The sequence below is a fragment of the Ovis canadensis genome, chromosome 23 (genome assembly GCF_042477335.2).
Source record: "Ovis canadensis isolate MfBH-ARS-UI-01 breed Bighorn chromosome 23, ARS-UI_OviCan_v2, whole genome shotgun sequence".
NCBI lineage: Eukaryota > Metazoa > Chordata > Mammalia > Artiodactyla > Bovidae > Ovis > Ovis canadensis.
This window is the reverse complement of record NC_091267.1, coordinates 46,618,594-46,636,426: the sequence shown is the minus strand read 5'-3', so window position 1 is coordinate 46,636,426 and position 17,833 is coordinate 46,618,594. Positions and strand designations below refer to the sequence as shown.

The 17,833-nt window shown below is 44.4% G+C and overlaps 1 protein-coding gene across 8 annotated transcripts in view; it reads right to left on the bottom strand.

Moving 5' to 3' along the window:
• Positions 1–1,087: 1,087 nt before the first annotated feature.
• ANKRD29 (ankyrin repeat domain 29) overlaps positions 1,088–17,833 on the bottom strand; it is a 53,687-nt gene continuing 36,941 nt past the window's right edge. For all 8 annotated transcript variants that reach the window (XM_069569308.1, XM_069569312.1, XM_069569309.1 and 5 more), the window contains 4 exons: positions 15,816–15,914; positions 14,577–14,672; positions 8,959–9,057; positions 1,088–2,156 (listed from right to left, as the gene is read on the bottom strand). In XM_069569308.1, coding sequence (XP_069425409.1) covers positions 2,073–2,156; positions 8,959–9,057; positions 14,577–14,672; positions 15,816–15,914 — 378 coding nt within the window. In that variant the 3' untranslated portion in view covers positions 1,088–2,072. The remainder of the gene's footprint in view (positions 2,157–8,958; positions 9,058–14,576; positions 14,673–15,815; positions 15,915–17,833) is intronic.

Sequence of the window (17,833 nt, the reverse complement as noted above, 5' to 3'; positions counted from 1 at the left end):
TTGACTTCACATTCCAGGATGTCTGGCCCTAGGTGAGTAATCACACCATCATGATTATCTGGGTTGTGATCTTTTTTGTACAGTTATGTGTATTCTTGCCACCTCTTCTTAATATCTTCTGCTTCTGTTAGGTCCAGACCATTTCTGTCCTTTATCGAGCCCATCTTTGCATGAAATGTTCCCTTGGTATCTCTCATTTTCTTGAAGAGATCTCTAGTCTTTCCCATTCTGTTCTTTTCCTCTATTTCTTTGCATTGATCGCTGAGGAAGGCTTTCTTATCTCTCCTTGCTATACTTTGGAACTCTGCATTCAGATGCTTATATCTTTCCTTTTCTTCTTCTCTTCTTTTCACAGCTATTTGTAAGGCCTCCCCAGACAGCCATTTTGCTTTATGAAGTTCCCATGAAAGATGTATTTGTACAACTTTGCTGAATAAAAGAAAGCCAGTGAGGAAACTGGCACTGCTTTTTAACTGTTAAGATATTTATATCTGGATGTTTTAGCAATACAGACAGAGCTTTCTAATTTTTTATCACGAAATTAGATTGCAGGCTCCTTGCTTGGCTGGTTAGGTTGTAGGCATCTTTGGGGGCTCTGTGGCTTGCTCATTACTGGCTTTGTTGTTATATGGATTAAAATAAGCTGATTTTTTGATGACGGTTTTATTGATCATAATAAACTTTAAGAAAATCTCTTCTAATGTCAAAATTATTAACTCATCATTTACTGACTTAAAGGTTACTGCAAGTTGATTAAATTTATAAATATATATGTATATATATCAGGTTTAAAACATTTCCCTCCATTTCAATGTGTTTTCACATGGAACACTGTCTGGAAACCAGAGCAGACATGAACAAGAAAACTAAAGATGTGTTTAAATAATCAAAATGCCAGCAGTGTTTATTATGGTAGGTTACAGAAAGATTTAATTTTTGTGTGTGCAATTAGGCACTGACTGAGGCGTTTAGACACCACTGATTAAAAACTGCAGTGAATATAAATTCTGACCCCCCTCAAAGGAATAAAACCTAGGTTTCTTTCTTGGAATCAGTCAGGTCAAGAACATGCACAGATGAACACTTATTAAATACTAGTAACAGTCTTTTATTATTTATACTCCTTCAATAGTAACAGCAACACAGTGTACTTACATAGAGCACATTATAGCCAAGGACTCCAAAGTCATCGTATCAAGCAATGTGGTGTTGGAAACTCATGATTCCACAGCACATCAAGTCTACTTAGTTACGGCGCAGGAAGTAGATTCCCAGCAATAGACCCAGAGTGGCGGCTCAAAGAGACAAGCCTGCATTTCTTGTGGCTTGTGATTTTCTGAATTTCCAAATTTGTCGCTTGTATCCTACCATACCAACAACACTGACTCCAGGTAAAAATGACTTTTACACATGAGGAATAAGATGAGGACTAAATGAACAATTTGTCTTTTTTTATAGTTCCATAGTCCATCTTTGGAAAGCACGTGCTGGAAGGTCAGAAGTGGCTTTTTAATCATGTAACTTCACCCATTACTGAATCACAATAACCATGGCCAGGACCCTTGGGTGGATGAGAACATTTTATACTGGAATGACATACACATACATGTAAAATACGATAGAACCGGATCTTTGAGCTCACATATATTTAACACAAAAGCAAAAGAGCATCAATTGACTGAAGGTCAGACTTTCAGTCTTTTTAAAGGAACAAAGCTTCCTGTTTCCTGTTTCTGTTTCTAAGAGGGTTTAACTCTATCTTAGAGTTTAACTGAGGGACCCAAGTCGACGTAGTTTCAAACGAGTTTCTGTGGAATCCCCAAATGAACGTGCCAGGCCCCCTGGAGTGGGGCTAGAGGCCAGAGCGAGAAGTCCACTGCATGGGAAGGGTCCCTGAGCGGCTCTGCTCTCCACTCAGGACACAGACCACACGGCTCTTCTTGGTCAGGGACCCCGGGTGGGCGTTCTGGGCATTTTCTTTCTTACAGGAATTTCCAACACTATTTGAAAAGCAATTTCTTTTTGGACAGTATGATTAAGGTTTCTATCTTTCAATCAAATATGGGACTGAGTTAGCTCTTCCTGTGTCCTTCTTTACTTCGGAGGAGACGCAGTATATGTTCATTTTTGGTTAGTTCTGCTGGAAGTTCATTGGCCTAAAAGAAAATAAAAGAGGCATGAGTGAATTCTCAACCACCGTTGGTGTGGTTTTAGGGGCTCTGAAGAGGGGTCCCTCATCCAGACCTGCTCCTCCACTGACTAAAAATCCCACTGGACTTAGTCTTTTGTATCAAGGTTTTTTAAAAATATACTTAAATGTACATATCACCAGTTACTTTCTTACCTCATTGTTAGTACTTTTTCTTTCTTTTAAAAAAAATTTTTGGAGTAGAGTTTATTTACATTGTGTTAGTTTCAGGTGTAGAGTGATTCAGACATGTACGGGTATATATACAGATATGTGTGTGTATGTGTATGTGTGTGCATGTATATGTATGTGTGTGTGTGTGTGTTCTTTTACATATTCTTTTCCATTATGGTTTATTATAAGATACTGAATATAGTGCCCTGTGCTATACAGTAGGATCTTACTGTTTATCTATTTTATATTTAGTAGTTCGTATCTGCTAACCCCTAACTTATTGATTCCTCCCCCACTTCCCTCTTTGGTACCCAGAAGTTTCTTTTCTATATCTGTGAGCCTGTTTCTGTTTTTTAGTAAGTTCATTCGTATCATATTTTATTTTTTAATTTTTTTAAGATTTATGTACTATTTTTGGCTGCACTCGGTCTTCGTTGCTGCGCGGGGGGCTTTCCTTGCAGCAAGCACAGGCTACTCTCTAGTTGCGGCAGGGGGGGCTTCTCACTCCAGTGGCTTCTCTTGTCGCAGAGCATGGGCGCTGGGCATGGGCGCTGGGCATGTGGGCTTCGGTAGTTGCGGGGGGAGATACATTGTTAGATGAGAAGGCAGAGTCAGGAAATAGCCAGAATGTAAGACACACGGGAAAGAGCAGCTTCAGTGTCCCCCATGCCCTGTCTGATCCAGCCTCACTCCATGTCCTCTCTTTTCACAGTGCTGCTGAAACGCATTCTTTACGCATTTATTCTGTGAGCGAGTCTCTAGTCCAAGAAACAGACATGACAGGACAATGGTTCCCAAACTTTCCAGTCTCAGGACTTTTGTACACTCTTTTGAAAATTACTGAGGACTCTAAAGAGCTTTTGTTTTTAACTTATTAAAAGTGAAAACTGAAAAAAATTAAGTATATTTATTAATTCATTGAAAATAATAAGCCTATTAAGGTTAACATAAATAATACATTGAAGAAGAACTAAATTTTCAAAAACAAAAAAGTTAGAAGCGTAGCACGGTTAACAGTTTTGCATATTTTGTTACTATGTAGCTTAAAAGAAGACAATTAGATTCTCATATCTGCTTCTGCATCCAATCTACTGTGATATTTTGTTTTGGCTGAAGTATATGGAAAAAATTTAGCTTCATACAGACAGGTAGTTGGAAAAGAGAGAAACATTTTAACAGCCTTTTTGGATCATAGTAGATATTTTTCTTTGATGCTTCAACAATACAGGACAAGTGGCTGTTTCTTAAAGATTAATTGCTGTGTGCAATCTGGAACCACATCAATGAATTTTTCTACTCTGATACATTAAAATCCATAGGTCTATCTATCCGCAAGTGGATTTTTTTTAAAAAACCTATGTTTGATTTGTAACATCCCGTACTGGTCACTTAGAAAATACCAATTGTTGGGAGCCAGCATGAGGAACTCTGCCCATGGCAAAGGTCATGAGGAAGGAAGCTTGGCATACGCAAAGGCGTGATCAAGCCTCAGGAAACCCCCTGTTCCCGAGCATCTACCCCAAAACCAGAGTACTTTACGGGGAGCTCTCCCCCATAACCATTTCTCTCAGAGAAGGAGTTAACTTGCAGCTCCAGTTAATAAAAATTCCTGGGCGTGACAAGAGTGTTTCAACTTACGAACTCTGAAGGTTCTCTGGCCTGCCTGATCAGGCTCCTCCGGCCGCATGTGATTGTTTACAGCCTCCCTTGGTGAAGGGTTTACATTTGTTGAGCCAATATTTGCTGCTAAATCTACATATTCCTGCCCTTATAATGAATATAACTAGCATATAAGAGAAATAAGTATTAACCTTTCATGTTAAACCTTAGGTTAAGTAAATTCCTTTCTTGATTGTAACTCACTACACCCTCACCCTATAGGAATGCAACTTTATTTGGAGGGTGGCGCCTGATTTAAGAAAAAATCACCCCTGGAAAAATAAGTTTTCTGGTTAACTGACCGGTATCAAAAAGGGCCATAAAATGTCAGCAGACCTCATGGCCAGAAGATGATGAAACTCATAAGACCTTTGTATAATTTTATATGAAGCACCTGACTGTGACAAGGGTCAGGTCTGCTGACCCCCGCGTGACTCTGACCCGTATACTCTATGTATAACAAAAAGGTATATAAACAAACCTGAAAAATAAAGAAATCGGATCAGTTTCTGGAAAGACTGATTCTCCCGTGTCGTTTCTTTCTCGCTCCCCGTTTTCCTGGCTGAATTCTCATCTGGTCCTACTACACTATCTGTTTCTAATCTCCCTCTATATCTGTAATCAAATAAGTTTTTTCCAGGACACTGACTCCATCCCCACCTTCGAATTACCCTGGATCCACCGGGGCTGGAGCCCGGCAACCAATAAAACTGGAATTTTTATAAAATAACTTACAACATGTAAAATAACTTACAGAGGTTTGCAAAATTATTTTCAGCCACAGTTTGTAACTCTGCTTTGATGTGTACTAAGGTACCAATGATTTCTTCCACCATTGTCTTTGCACCATTACAGCAAATGGCTGTGTGTGCTAAACTGAGTCATGTCCAGCTCTGTGTGACCCCATGGACTGTAGCCCTCCAGGCTCCCCTGTCCATGGGATTCTCCAGGCAAGAATACTGGTGTGGGTTGCCATGCCCTTCTTCAGGGGATCTTCCTGACCCAGAGATGGAACTGGTGTCTCTTACATCTAACCTGCATCGGCAGGCAGTTTTTTTGTTTGTTTTTTTTTTACCACTAGCGCCACCTGGGAAGCCCAGCAAATGGCAGCACAGGGAAAAGGGCAAATAGTGCCTCTCTACTTTTATTATTTATTTTAATTTTTAGAAACTTCCCTGACCAGGGATCGAGCCCATGCCTCCTGAAGTGGAAACATGGAGTCTTAACACTGGACCACCAGGAAAGTCCATCTCTGTATTATCAAGAATATTGTTTTGACCTATTAGAACCTTTAAGGTTCTACCTAGGGTTTGGAGGATACCCCAACTGTCCATGGACCACACTTTGAGAACAGTTGCTACAGATGAATAAAAGGATGTTCTTGGGAATTCAGGGGAGGCAATTCAAGCGCAGAAACGCACTCAAACTGGGGAGAGAACTCAGAGGTAGTTATTTTCCCCTGCAGTTAAACCTGGAGCCCCAGCTGCTTCATCTGAAACCTGGATGTCAGGTGAAGTTCCTGCAGTCCCCACTTTCCAGACTGGATCCTGCTCCCTGACCCCATCTGCTGGGAATGATGAATTTGCCACCGTGGTCCTGCTGTGCACCTCGTCCTGCAGCTGCACTCCTGCCCACCCACAGGACCATTGACACTGGTGCCGGACTGACAGATGGGAGTCTCTGTGAGGCCAGAGGCCCCACTGTGGGATCAATTCTACTATTAGCTTAGTTCCTGCAGGAGCAGACAGTGTATGAGCTTAATGCTCGGGCCTGAGAAAAATGCTCACAGAGAATGGACCTGCGCGCCATCCAGTCTTGGAGTAACCCTCAGAAGAACTAACTGTTTGGCATCAATTGTTGGTCCTTGATTGACAGGCAGGCAGGTAGCCAGGGGGGTCCTCCACAGTCAGGAAGAGGAACAGATCTAAGAAGCTGTACCTCTGTTAATAAGCTTGTTGAGTAGTAATGTATGTGTCCGTCTCCATCAATGTCTGTATCCTTTACCATTAAAATAAGCTTTATACTCGCAAAGTTTTGGCTAATCGCATGACTGTTCTGTGTGTCATCCATATAGGCTTAAAAACCTGGTCTCATTCCTCCTCTCCCCCAGTGGGTCCCCACTGAATCCCCAGGTTGCTGAGGTTGTGCCAACTTCTACGATGGCTAGCACCCAGGTAGCCCCTAACGTCCATCTTATTCATGACAGTACAGGACCACAGGTCCATATTCACGACCCACAGCATCACATCACTCTGCCCCCACTGCTCTTGGGAGAAGATGTGTGCTGAGTCCCCAGGTGGGCTACCAGGAACACAGGATGCCAGCACCCACGGACAAGGCCACGGTGTGGGGGGAGGAGGCTACTGGAGCCACGGTCACCCTCTCCTTGGGCATCTGTCTCAGGGCAGAAGTCCTGGAGCCTAGAGAGCAAACGGGTGCTTCTGTACTAGCTGAGAAGCCCAGGGAAGGCTTCAGTAGCCTTCTTTACTTCCTGCTGACTGCCCTTGTCACTCTGTACTGCAATTTTTTTTTTTGCAATTGCTTGATTATCCTTATTCCCCAGTAAACTGTGAGCCCTATGAAGTCAGACACTATGTGAATCTTTCCCACCAATATCTCTCCATTGATAAGGTTCACAGGACACTGCATGCTATCTGTGCGTGCTAAGTCGCTTCAGTCGCGTTGTACTCTGCGACCCCATGGACTGCAGCCCAGCAGGCTCTGTTCTGGGATTCTCCAGGCAAGAATACTGGACTGGGTTACCATGCCCTCCTCCAGGGGATCTTCCTGACCTAGGGATCAAATCCGCTTCTCTAACGTCTCCTGCATTGGCAGACGGGTTCTTTACCACTAGCATATCTAGCAGGCACTACTAAGTGTTTGTTGGATGAATGAATGAAGGTCAAGGATACATCCTCAAGAGTCCTGAGTGGCTGCTAGAATCCCAACACTCTTGCTCCTGAAGCTGCCTCTAAAGAGCCTGGCTTTTCCAGGCCGTCTGGCTTACAGCTTTAGGAAGGGTCCAAAGTCCAGCATTTTGGTTACTGGAAATTCCCCATAACCATTATTGATGAGATTCCAGGAGACACAGGAAGAATTGCATCTTGGTTTCTATATAAAGATACTAAAGCTTCCCCCTTGATTTAACTCAATACAGGATGGCTTAGCCATGAAGACATCTTAGGATGTCCGTGTCTAAGATGCAAAGATAAGACAGCAGTTGTGGTTTTGCGGACTCATGATACCATCAAGTCCGCTAATGGAAAACAAATCCATGCATTTCAGGAAGAGATAAGCAGCAACATTGTCTTCAAGCACTTCAATGACAGGAACAGGGGAAACAGTAATTCCATCTACTAAGTGGAATGAGAAAAAAGAGGCTCTTGGCACATTGTTTAACTGCACTTCAAAATGGTTTCTTTTAAAAACACCATGGAATGTTACATGGTTTTGGTTTTATTGTTAATAAAATCCAACGCAGTAATGGGCTTCCCTGGTGGCTCAAACAGTAAAGAATCTGCCTGTAATGTGGAGACCTGGGTTCAATCCCTGGGTTGGGAAGATCCCCTGGAGGAGGAAATGGCAATCCACTCCAGTATTCTTGCCTGGAGAATTCCATGGACAGAGGAGCCTGGCGGACTACAGACCAGAGGGTCGCAAAGAGTCGGACCCAACTGAGCAGCTAACACACAACACAGCAGCAGATGCTTATTAAATTCAAGCAGTATGTAAGTATAGAGTGGAAACTGCTTTCATATCCTCCCCTGTTAATAAGCACCCATCCTACTTCCTGCTTCAAAAGTCAGTCGTTTAGTTGTTTTCTCCAGACCTTTCCCAGGCTACCCTTCTGCCCTCAGTCTCTATCTCTGACTGCTTAGGCAGCTGTTGAGGAGGAGGGGATGCAATGCTAACCTTTTTTTTCCCGCCCTGTGGTTACTGTGCATCCTCCTACCTCCAAGTTTGACTTAATAGAAAACTAAAATTATTTGGGGGCTATAAAAATATGGGTTGATTTTGCTCAACTATACTTCAATAAAAAAAATTGGGGTTGGTTTTACAGCTGTGGTCAGAGTTCTGTTAACAATATAAAAGCAACATTTTTCCCCTTGCCGTAACCAAATAGAGCACAGGCAATTCTCAAGATATGAGTATCCAACTCAGAGAGGATGGTTATTAAACTACAAGAATTTTGACATTTTCAGGACACTTCTCTGATGATAGAACACTTACAACCTTGCTCCCCCCAACCACTGCCCCCTACCTCCTGCCCCACTGTTACCTAAAAATCACTGATGATATAGGGATTTTGAACCTCTGGGTTCAAAGGGCTTCCCTTTGTGGCTCAGATGGTAAAGAATCTGCCTGCAGTGAGGGAAACCTGGGTTCGATCCCTGAGTTGGAAAGATCCCCTGGAGGAGGGCATGGCAGCCCACTCTAATATTTTTGCCTGGAGAATTCCACAAACAGAGGAGCCTGGCAGGCTACAGTCATGGGGTCACACAGAGTTGGACACGACTGAAGTGACTTAACACACATGCATGCTGGGTTCAAATATACTGCTCACTCATAACCTATAATGAGAACATTTTATGTTCTTACTATGCCCAAGAGAATTCCCTGGTAGTTCAGTCAGTAAAGAATTTGCCTGCAATGCAGAAGACCTGGGTTCTATCCCTGGGTCGAGAAGATCCTCTGGAGGAGGAAATGACAACCCACTCCAATATTCTTGCCTGGAGAATCCCATAGACAGAGGGGCCTGGCGGGCTACAGTTCATGGGGTCGCAAGAGTCAAACATGATTTGGTGACTAAACCAACCACTATGCCCAAGGATAAAGTTAGTGACTGGAGCCAGAGAGATGCTGTCTTGGCTTCAGCAAATGTGGTCTTCTCTCTTTCATAGGCCCCCAGTGGAGGGAAAAGATGACTAAGATGGTACCTTGTTTCTCAGGGCTGGGTCTGCTCCTGCTTCCAGGAGCAGGGCAACTGTCTTAATATTCCCGCTGAGCACCGCCGCGTGGAGCGCCGAGGTCCCATTCTAGGAGAAAAGGACAGTGTGTCAGGTGAGAGCTCCCAGCTATCAGTCCTCGGCTTGCCTTGCCTCACGAACCAGCCTGACTGGGGATACTGTAATGCTAGAGCCTTTCTCGTCCTTATCTTCCCTTTTCAAAGTCACTCGCTTCAGCATCTAACACAGTGTCCTCAGGGACACCATGGATGGTCAGTATAAATACTGCCAACACCCTTTTGCAAGAACAATAAGGGATCTGCCCAGTGCGTCCATGACTTCTTGCTCACTTGGTCCATTGTAGATCCATTAGAACTTGCTGTGGGAAAAACAACAACGCTCTGTCAAAGTTTTTTTTTCCTTAAGAGTCTTTGTGCTTTAGGTGAACACACTTCTGCAAGGCTGGAGGTATAGCTTGCTCACCTATAGGCCAACTTGTCAGCCCAGCTGCACTCACTCCACATGCACAGGTGGGCAGGACAATGACTATGGAGCCACAGGGCTTAATAATAACAGCAGGTGGGGGTGAGGAGCATTCCCTGCCCTCAGCCCCGAGTTGAAGCATCTCTGGGTACAGAGGGGATCTAGTGAATGGGCTGCTGACATTTTATGAAATTTACTGCCAAATTTTATTGACATAAGGAAGCAGCCATGCACAGCATGTAGCTGGATTCTGGGAGGGAAGAGGAGAATACAACAAGCCTGATGTAAGAACAATGGATAATCATAAGATATCTGTTCTAGAAGGTACATATGTCTGTGAACAGCACCTAAATGCAAGCTTAGCTTTCAAATTAATCACTATATCTGGATATTGGGTTGGCCAAAACGTTCCTTTTTCTGTAAGATGGTTCTAGTAGCGCTTAGCTGTCTAACTTCATTCAAAGCAGTTTTGTTAGATTACATTCTGACAGCTGTTGTATCAGTGTGCATTAAAAAAACCTTGCTAAAAGAGACACAGATGTGTAGAGCGGACTTTTGGACTCTGAGGGAGAGGGAGAGGGTGGGATGATTTGGGAGAATGGCATTGAAACATGTATACTATCATGTAAGAAACGAATCGCCAGTCTATGTCCGATGCAGGATACAGGCTGCTTGGGGCTGGTGCACGGGGATGACCCAGGGAGATGTTATGGGGAGGGAGGTGGGAGGGGGGGTTCATGTTTGGGAACGCATGTATACCCGTGGTGGATTCATGTCAATGTATGGCAAAACCAATACAGTATTGTAAAGTAAAATAAAGTAAAAATAAAAATTTAAAATCCAAAAAAAATAAATAAATAAAAATAAGAAAACCTTGCTAAAATTGGTGAATTTTTGTGTTGCCACTTTAATATTGAAGATGGAAGGAAAAACATTTTATAATACTAATAAAACATTAGTATTAAACTTTATTACTGTATCAGTTCAGTTCAGTCGCTCAGGCGTGTCCGACTCTTTGCGACCCCATGAATCCCAGCACGCCAGGCCTCCCTGTCCATTACCATCTCCCGGAGTTCACTCAGACTCATGTCCATCCAGCCATCCAGCCATCTCATCCTGGGTTGTCCCCTTCTCCTCCTACCCCCAATCCCTCCCAGCATCAGAGTCTTTTCCAGTGAGTCAACTCTGCTCATGGGGTGGCCAAAGTACTGGAGCTTCAGCTTTAGCATCATTCCTTCCAAAGAAATCCCAGGGTTGATCTCCTTCAGAATGGACTGGATAGATCTCTTTGCAGTCCAAGGGACTCTCAAGAGTCTTCTCCAACACCACAGTTCAAAAGCATCAATTCTTCGGCACTCAGCCTTCTTCACAGTCCAACTCTCACATCCATACATGACCACAGGAAAAACCATAGCCTTGACTAGACGGACTTTAGTCGGCAAAGTAATGTCTGCTTTTGAATATGCTATCTAGGTTGGTCATAACTTTTCTTCCAAGGAGTAAGTGTCTTTTAATTTCATGGCTGCAGTCACCATCTGCAGTGATTTTGGAGCCCCAAAATATAAAGTCTGACACTGTTTCCACTGTTTCCCCATCTATTTCCCATGAAGTGATGGGACCGGATGCCATGATCTTCGTTTTCTCAATGTTGAGCTTTAAGCCAACTTTTTCACTCTCCTCTTTCACTTTCATCAAGAGGCTTTTTAGCTCCTCTTCACTTTCTGCCATAAGGGTGGTGTCATCTGCATATCTGAGGTTATTGATATTTCTCCCAGCAATCTTGATTCCAGCTTGTGTTTCTTCCAGTCTGACGTTTCTCATGATGTACTCTGCATATAAGTTAAATAAGCAGGGTGACAATATACAGCCTTGACATACTCCTTTTCCTATTTGGAACCAGTCTGTTGTTCCATGTCCAGTTCTAACTGTTGCTTCCTGACCTGCATACAGATTTCTCAACAGGCAGGTCAGGTGGTCTGGTATTCCCATCTCTTTCAGAATTTTCCACAGTTTATTGTGATCCACACAGTCAAAGGCTTTGGCATAGTCAATAAAGCAGAAATAGATATTTTTCTGGAACTCTCTTGCTTTTTCCATGATCCAGTGCATGTTGGCAATTTGATCTCTGGTTCCTCTGCCTTTTCTAAAACCAGCTTGAACGTCAGGGAGTTCACGATTCACGTATTGCTGAAGCCTGGCTTGGAGAATTTTGAGCATTACTAGCATGTGAGATGAGTGCAATTGTGCGGTAGTTTGAGCATTCTTTGGAATTGCCTTTCTTTGGGATTGGAATGAAAACTGACCTTTTCCAGTCCCATGGCCACTGCTGAGTTTTCCAAATTTGCTGGCATATTGAGTGCAGCACTTTCACAGCATCATCTTTCAGGATTTGAAATAGCTCAACTGGAATGCCATCACCTCCACTAGCTTTGTTCGTAGTGATGCTTTCTAAGGCCCACTTGACTTCACATTCCAAGATATCTGGCTCTAGATTAGTGATCACATCATCATGATTATCTGGGTCATGAAGATCTTTTTTGTACAGTTCTTCTGTGTATTCTTGCCACCTCTTCTTAATATCTTCTGCTTCTGTTAGGTCCAGACCATTTCTGTCCTTTATCGAGCCCATCTTTGCATGAAATGTTCCCTTGGTATCTCTAATTTTCTTGAAGAGATCTCTAGTCTTTCCCATTCTGTTCTTTTCCTCTATTTCTTTGCACTGATCGCTGAAGAAGGCTTTTTTATCTCTTCTTGCTATTCTTTGGAACTCTGCATTCGGATGCTTATATCTTTCCTTTTCTCCTTTGCTTTTCTCTTCTCTTCTTTTCACAGCTATTTGTAAGGCCTCCCCAGACAGCCATTTTGCTTGTTTGCATTTCTTTTCGATGGGGATGGTCGATCCCTGCGTCCTGTACAATGTCACGAACCTCCATCCATAGTTCATCAGGCACTCTATCTATCAGATCTAGGCCCTTAAATCTATTTCTCACTTCCACTGTATAATCATAAGGGATTTGATTTAGGTCATACCTGAATGGTCTAGTGGTTTTCCCTACTTTCTTCAATTTAAGTCTGAATTTGGCAATAAGGAGTTCATAATCTGAGCCACAGTCAGCTCCTGGTCTTGTTTTTGTTGACTGTATAGAGCTTCTCCATCTTTGGCTGCAAAGAATATAATCAATCTGATTTCGGTGTTGACCATCTGGTGATGTCCATGTGTAGAGTCTTCTCTTGTGTTGTTGGAAGAGGGTGTTTGCTATGACCAGTGCATTTTATTATTACTGTATATGTACATATAAAACCTTCTGATTTTGTAGACAAGTTAAATAAATATCACACCCAGAGAAAAATTTCAGCAAGGCAGCAGTTTTCCATGTCTGCTTTACCATGTTTACCATGCATGGCGATATGCTAATCTGATAACATGACATTTACTTAAATCTTAACCAATCTATCAATGTTGCCTAAGTGCACCATGGCTAACCATAAAAATGTAAAAGCTAAGAAAGAGTTGTCTGAAACAAGACTAGATATTGCAAAGTCCATTTCTGAAGCTCGTTTCTTTTATTCACAGATAATTCACTTTCACAGACTGTTTATTCTCACTTTCCAAACAGTTTTTACAAAGTATAGTTTTTTGACTTCCAAGCTCAGGGAGGTCAATTAACTCATTGGGGTGAGAGAGGCCAGGACTGAAAATAGGAGCTCTGTATCAGCTGACATCAGCCTTGGAACCTGAACATGTAAAGGTCAGATACAAGGCATCCAAAAAGCCTCTGGGGTCATCTAAGGGCAAGTACTTCAGATACATCAATAAATCCCCAGAGTGCTAAACGACTGTCCCAAGTTTACAACAGGTTCTGGTGTCATCTCTCTAACAAAACAGGAGTGTATATACCAGGAATCACCAAACGACGGCACTCAGGCCAAATCTAGCCTCTTTCACTGCCTCTGGCGCAGCCCCCTACCCCACCCACCTGTTTTTCTACATCCTGATTAGCTCAGAATTTTAAAAATGTTAAAAAGAAGACTATCTTGTGATATGTGAAAATATGAAAGTTCAGAAACACAGGACTTCCCTGGTGGTCTAGTGGTTAAGAATCCTCCAGCCAATGCAGGGGACACGGGTTCAATCCCTGGTCTGGGAAGATTCTACCTGCTGCAGAGCAACTAAGCCTGTGCACCAGAACTACTGAGCCTGCGCTCTGGAGCCCAGGAGCCCAAACGACTGAGCCCAGGCGCCTGGAGCCCGTGCTCCCAACAAGAGAAGCCGCTGCAAGCAACAGCCTGTGGACCACAACTAGAGAAACACCACACACAGCAACAAAGACCCGGCGCAGCCAAAAATAAAAAGCCTAAGTAAGGAATTAAAAAAAGGAAATAGAATATCCCCCAGTGAAGTCTGATAAGATGCAGCAACACTTTTTGTTGTTGTTGTATTTTCTATGGTTGCTTGCTCTGTACGACCGCTGAGTGAAGCTGTTCCAACACAGACTATACAGCCCACAAAGCCTAACATATTTGCCACCTGGTCCTTTATTGAAAAAGACTGCCAGTCTCTGGTAGATCCTCCAGTTTAGGAATATTTTAACTCAAAATGATTACAACTTAATAAAGGATTTTGAGGGCTCTGTTTCCTAGAAGACCCAGCCCTCCAGGATGACAGCAGTCTCGGAGATGTCCAGGTGTTTGAAGCTTATTCCATTTGACCTAAGCTAACAGTGTGGTTCTTTCACCAGGTAATGAAGAGAAAGAATGTACCCGTCCTTCATGTTTTCTGAGACACAAATCATGTCATGACTTGTGAAGGACTTCACCAATCTTCCAATGATATATTAATATTAATATGGTTGACTCTCTGATTTAGCATTTCATTATTATTGTCTGATTTGCTTCCCCCTAGGAAACTAGGTTACCTATAGACTCTGGTTCACCCTTTTTATTACCTTTCCATTTCTACCAGTGCCCAGGAATCTCCAAAATTAAGAAACTGTAGGTATGTTCTCTCAAGAATACAACTAACCAAGGAAATGGTACCTGGATTCCACTGCATTCCCCAGTGCGGACTTCTCAAATTTCTAACCCCTCTCTTTTGCAATTTGGTAAAATTTCTCTGCAGGTCTTACCTTCAAAATACCAAGGGTGGGTGAGAATTTCAGCAGCTCCTTTATAACATCATTATACCCTTTGTTGGCTGCTTTCAATAAAGCTGTTGTACCATCCTTTACAGAGAAAGGAAAAGAAAAGTTCATTATTAACATATGTGTGTGTTGGCTAAGAATGGAATGTTTGTTGAGAACTGGGAACATGCTTGTCAGAAACAGGCAAAATATGTAAACTAAAGCACAGGGCTGCCATGTCTTTTAAACTAAAATCATTTTAGAGCATATTAAACAGTTAACTCTGCATGAAAGAATACCAGACAAAATACGTGACTTATTCTGGTATCTTAGAACCCTGCCGTTTAGGAATTCAAGGTCTTCCTTGAATATTGGGGAATTTCAGGAGGATATTTTTAGAACATAGATGGACTAAAGAGGCACTCACTGCAGTTCATAACTTAGAAATGAATTGTTGAACTGCTTTTTGAAAGTTTTTAAATTAAAAATTTTTTATGACTGTTGAACTGTATCTACAGTTTTGAAATTTTAAATGTGCTTTTCCATGCACATACTCTTGCCCTAGTCTGCCCTGGGTGCATGGGTGTTGTGGGGAGAACAGGAAGGTGGTAGACTGAAATCTGCAGGAAAGAATGCAGAGACAAGTTCAAAAATTAATATTCCGTTTCTGTCGTCCTTTTCTGGCCTGAGAAGAGATTTTCCAATTCCCCCTTTCTCCTGCTGGAACACATCAATTGCTGTATTTGGACGATCTTGCTCACAGACTTCTACAGGAAGGAAATCACCCTTGTGGTGCAGCTCTCTACAGCCTGGGGAGCCTGGGCACTGCGGGGACCCCAAACCACAGACCCCCCGCGAGCTAGCTGCACTGCGGCCCAGAGGCCAGCAGGAGGCGCAGCGCCAGGCGGATCAGCAGCCAACGGAGACACATCCCGAAGGGCCGCCAAGGTCCGAGACTCCTACCTCCATCCCCGCGGGTCATCCAGAGGCTACCTCCGGTTGGAGGAATATTCTCGAGGAATTTAACATTTTCCCCTTAGAGACCGAGCAGCAATTGTTAGGTTTCAATGAATTTAAACCTTTCCCTGGGTTTTCTGCTAAAGAGCAGGAGGAGGTTGGGAGGAAACCCTGGTGAATTAGAGACAAAATGAAGCTGCGTCTTTATTCTCCGCACGTCTGGGCTCGGGGGTCAACACTTCGATGGGAGGCCTCCCCACCCTCCCGCGTGGTGGTCCCCGCACTTACGTGGCGGGCGGCATCGCGCTCGGCCCCGCGCAGCAACATCACCCGCACCACCTCGCTGTGGCCCATCTGCGAGGCGATCCACAGCGGTGCTGTCCCGTCCTGCGGGGAGAGGACACGGGGCGGGGTGGGGTGGATGCGGAAAGTGATTAGGGGCCGGGCAGGGCTCCCGACCACACACAACGAGGGCGATTCTACCCACCTACCGAGACTGGCATTTGGCAGTGCCTGGACCACTTGGGAAATTGCCAACATTCAGATTCTGGCTTCTCAAAAGTCAAGGGTGTGCAGGGCTCCAGGGAAGACGCGTGGGAAGCGGCCGAGTTGCATTTACACCAGGCAGAACCAAATTTGATAGCCCCGGGGAAGAGAAACTATGCATGCTGTGCTAAGTCGCTTCAGTCCCGTCCAACTCTTTGGGACTCTGTGGACTGCACCAGGCTCCTCTGTCCACGGGATTCTCCAGGCAAGAATACTGGTGTGGGTTGCCATGCCCTCCTCCAGGGGATCTTCCTGACCCAGGGATCGAACCCGCGTCTCCTGTGGCTCCCTGCATCCTGGCAGGTGGGTTCTCTACCACTGAGCCACCTGGGAAGCCGAAGGAGAAGCCAGCCTGTCCTTATTTCCCCCGAACTCTACCTCTTTGCTTTACTGGCGGGTTCACACACACATTGTGTTTCGTGACGGCCCCTCATTCTCACAGAAGAGGTGGTGGTTTCCTCTGAGGCCTGTCTGAGTGTCAGAAAGCTAAAGTCATTGCTCCCACTCTTTTTCTGTGTTTGGAATGCCCCACCATCACCTCGTGGTTTCCAGGGACTATAATTTTATGCAGGATGTGATGCTGTGTCTTCTGGGGGTTGCTGCAACACTGCCCAGCTACAGCGGAGCGATGGTTTGGGTAACACTTCCTGAGTGTTATTTTCCCTGTAGTTCTTTTTTCCCTGTGAACACTGGGGTCATGAAACTGAGGTGTGTTGCTCCAGAGAAGGAAAAGTCAAACATCAGAGACAGCGAAGGATTTGACAGGAAGGAGGGTGGTTCCTGCTGGTCAGAAAGCAAACTAGAAAACTCGGCTAGTGCCAGGAAGGACTCACTAGAGAGGGAGTGGGGAGGCGGGGTCACGAGTGTCTGTGTTTTCCACCAGCTCTGGGTTGAGTCTCTGTTGGTAAGTTCGGGTGCCAGAAACACTCAGATCAGTTATGGCGAATTCCACATGGGAAAGGACTTTCTCCTGTTCTTGAGATGAAACCCAGGAACACTGCAGGCCCCTTAGAGGAGCTCTGCACTTGGCTGGTGCCTCACGGGTAGAAGAGAAATGGTTATGGGAGCTGTCTGGATCAATGCTGGACATGGCCCCCAATACCCCTGGTCACACCCACCCAGGAGTCCCAGGCTGCCTGCGGGACATCAGAAGTGCTGGCTGAACAGCAGCCTGGAGTGAGTCTGGGTCGGGGAGACAAGGCTACAGAATGTCAAGAGCATAGTTGATGGCAGGACCTGTGTCTGGTAGACCAGTTGCCCCTTCAGGGGACCAGCACAAGAAGTTTGGAGGCTAGGGAGCTGGACAAGAGGAAGCAGACAAGAGTATCTTCACCCCCACCCCAACACCACAGTGATACTCTGACCTCTGAGAGCCTGGGTCACTTGGAGAGATGGGCAGAAGGAGGGAGAACCCGGAACTGACCAACCTTAACCTCAGATGTAATTAAGGTAATGGAACCCAAAGAGATGACTTTAGTCACATCAGACTAAATTACTCATCATTGGGGCTGTGGGCTGAAGAGCAAGATGAATCAGGTATAGAGTATAGAGTTTCACTTTCTGTTGGAGGATATCATTTCAGCTCCAGGGTACCGCCTGCAGCAGCCACAGGGTCACTGCCCACTGCTGTCCTGAAATGGACAGAGGACCAAGGTCTTTAAGCAGGGTGGTGGGTGATGGCAAACCAGGAGCCTAGAAGGATCTGGTAGTGCTGAGGGGGGTCAGAGGACACTGACACCACTGTCTTGGGGGAGATACAG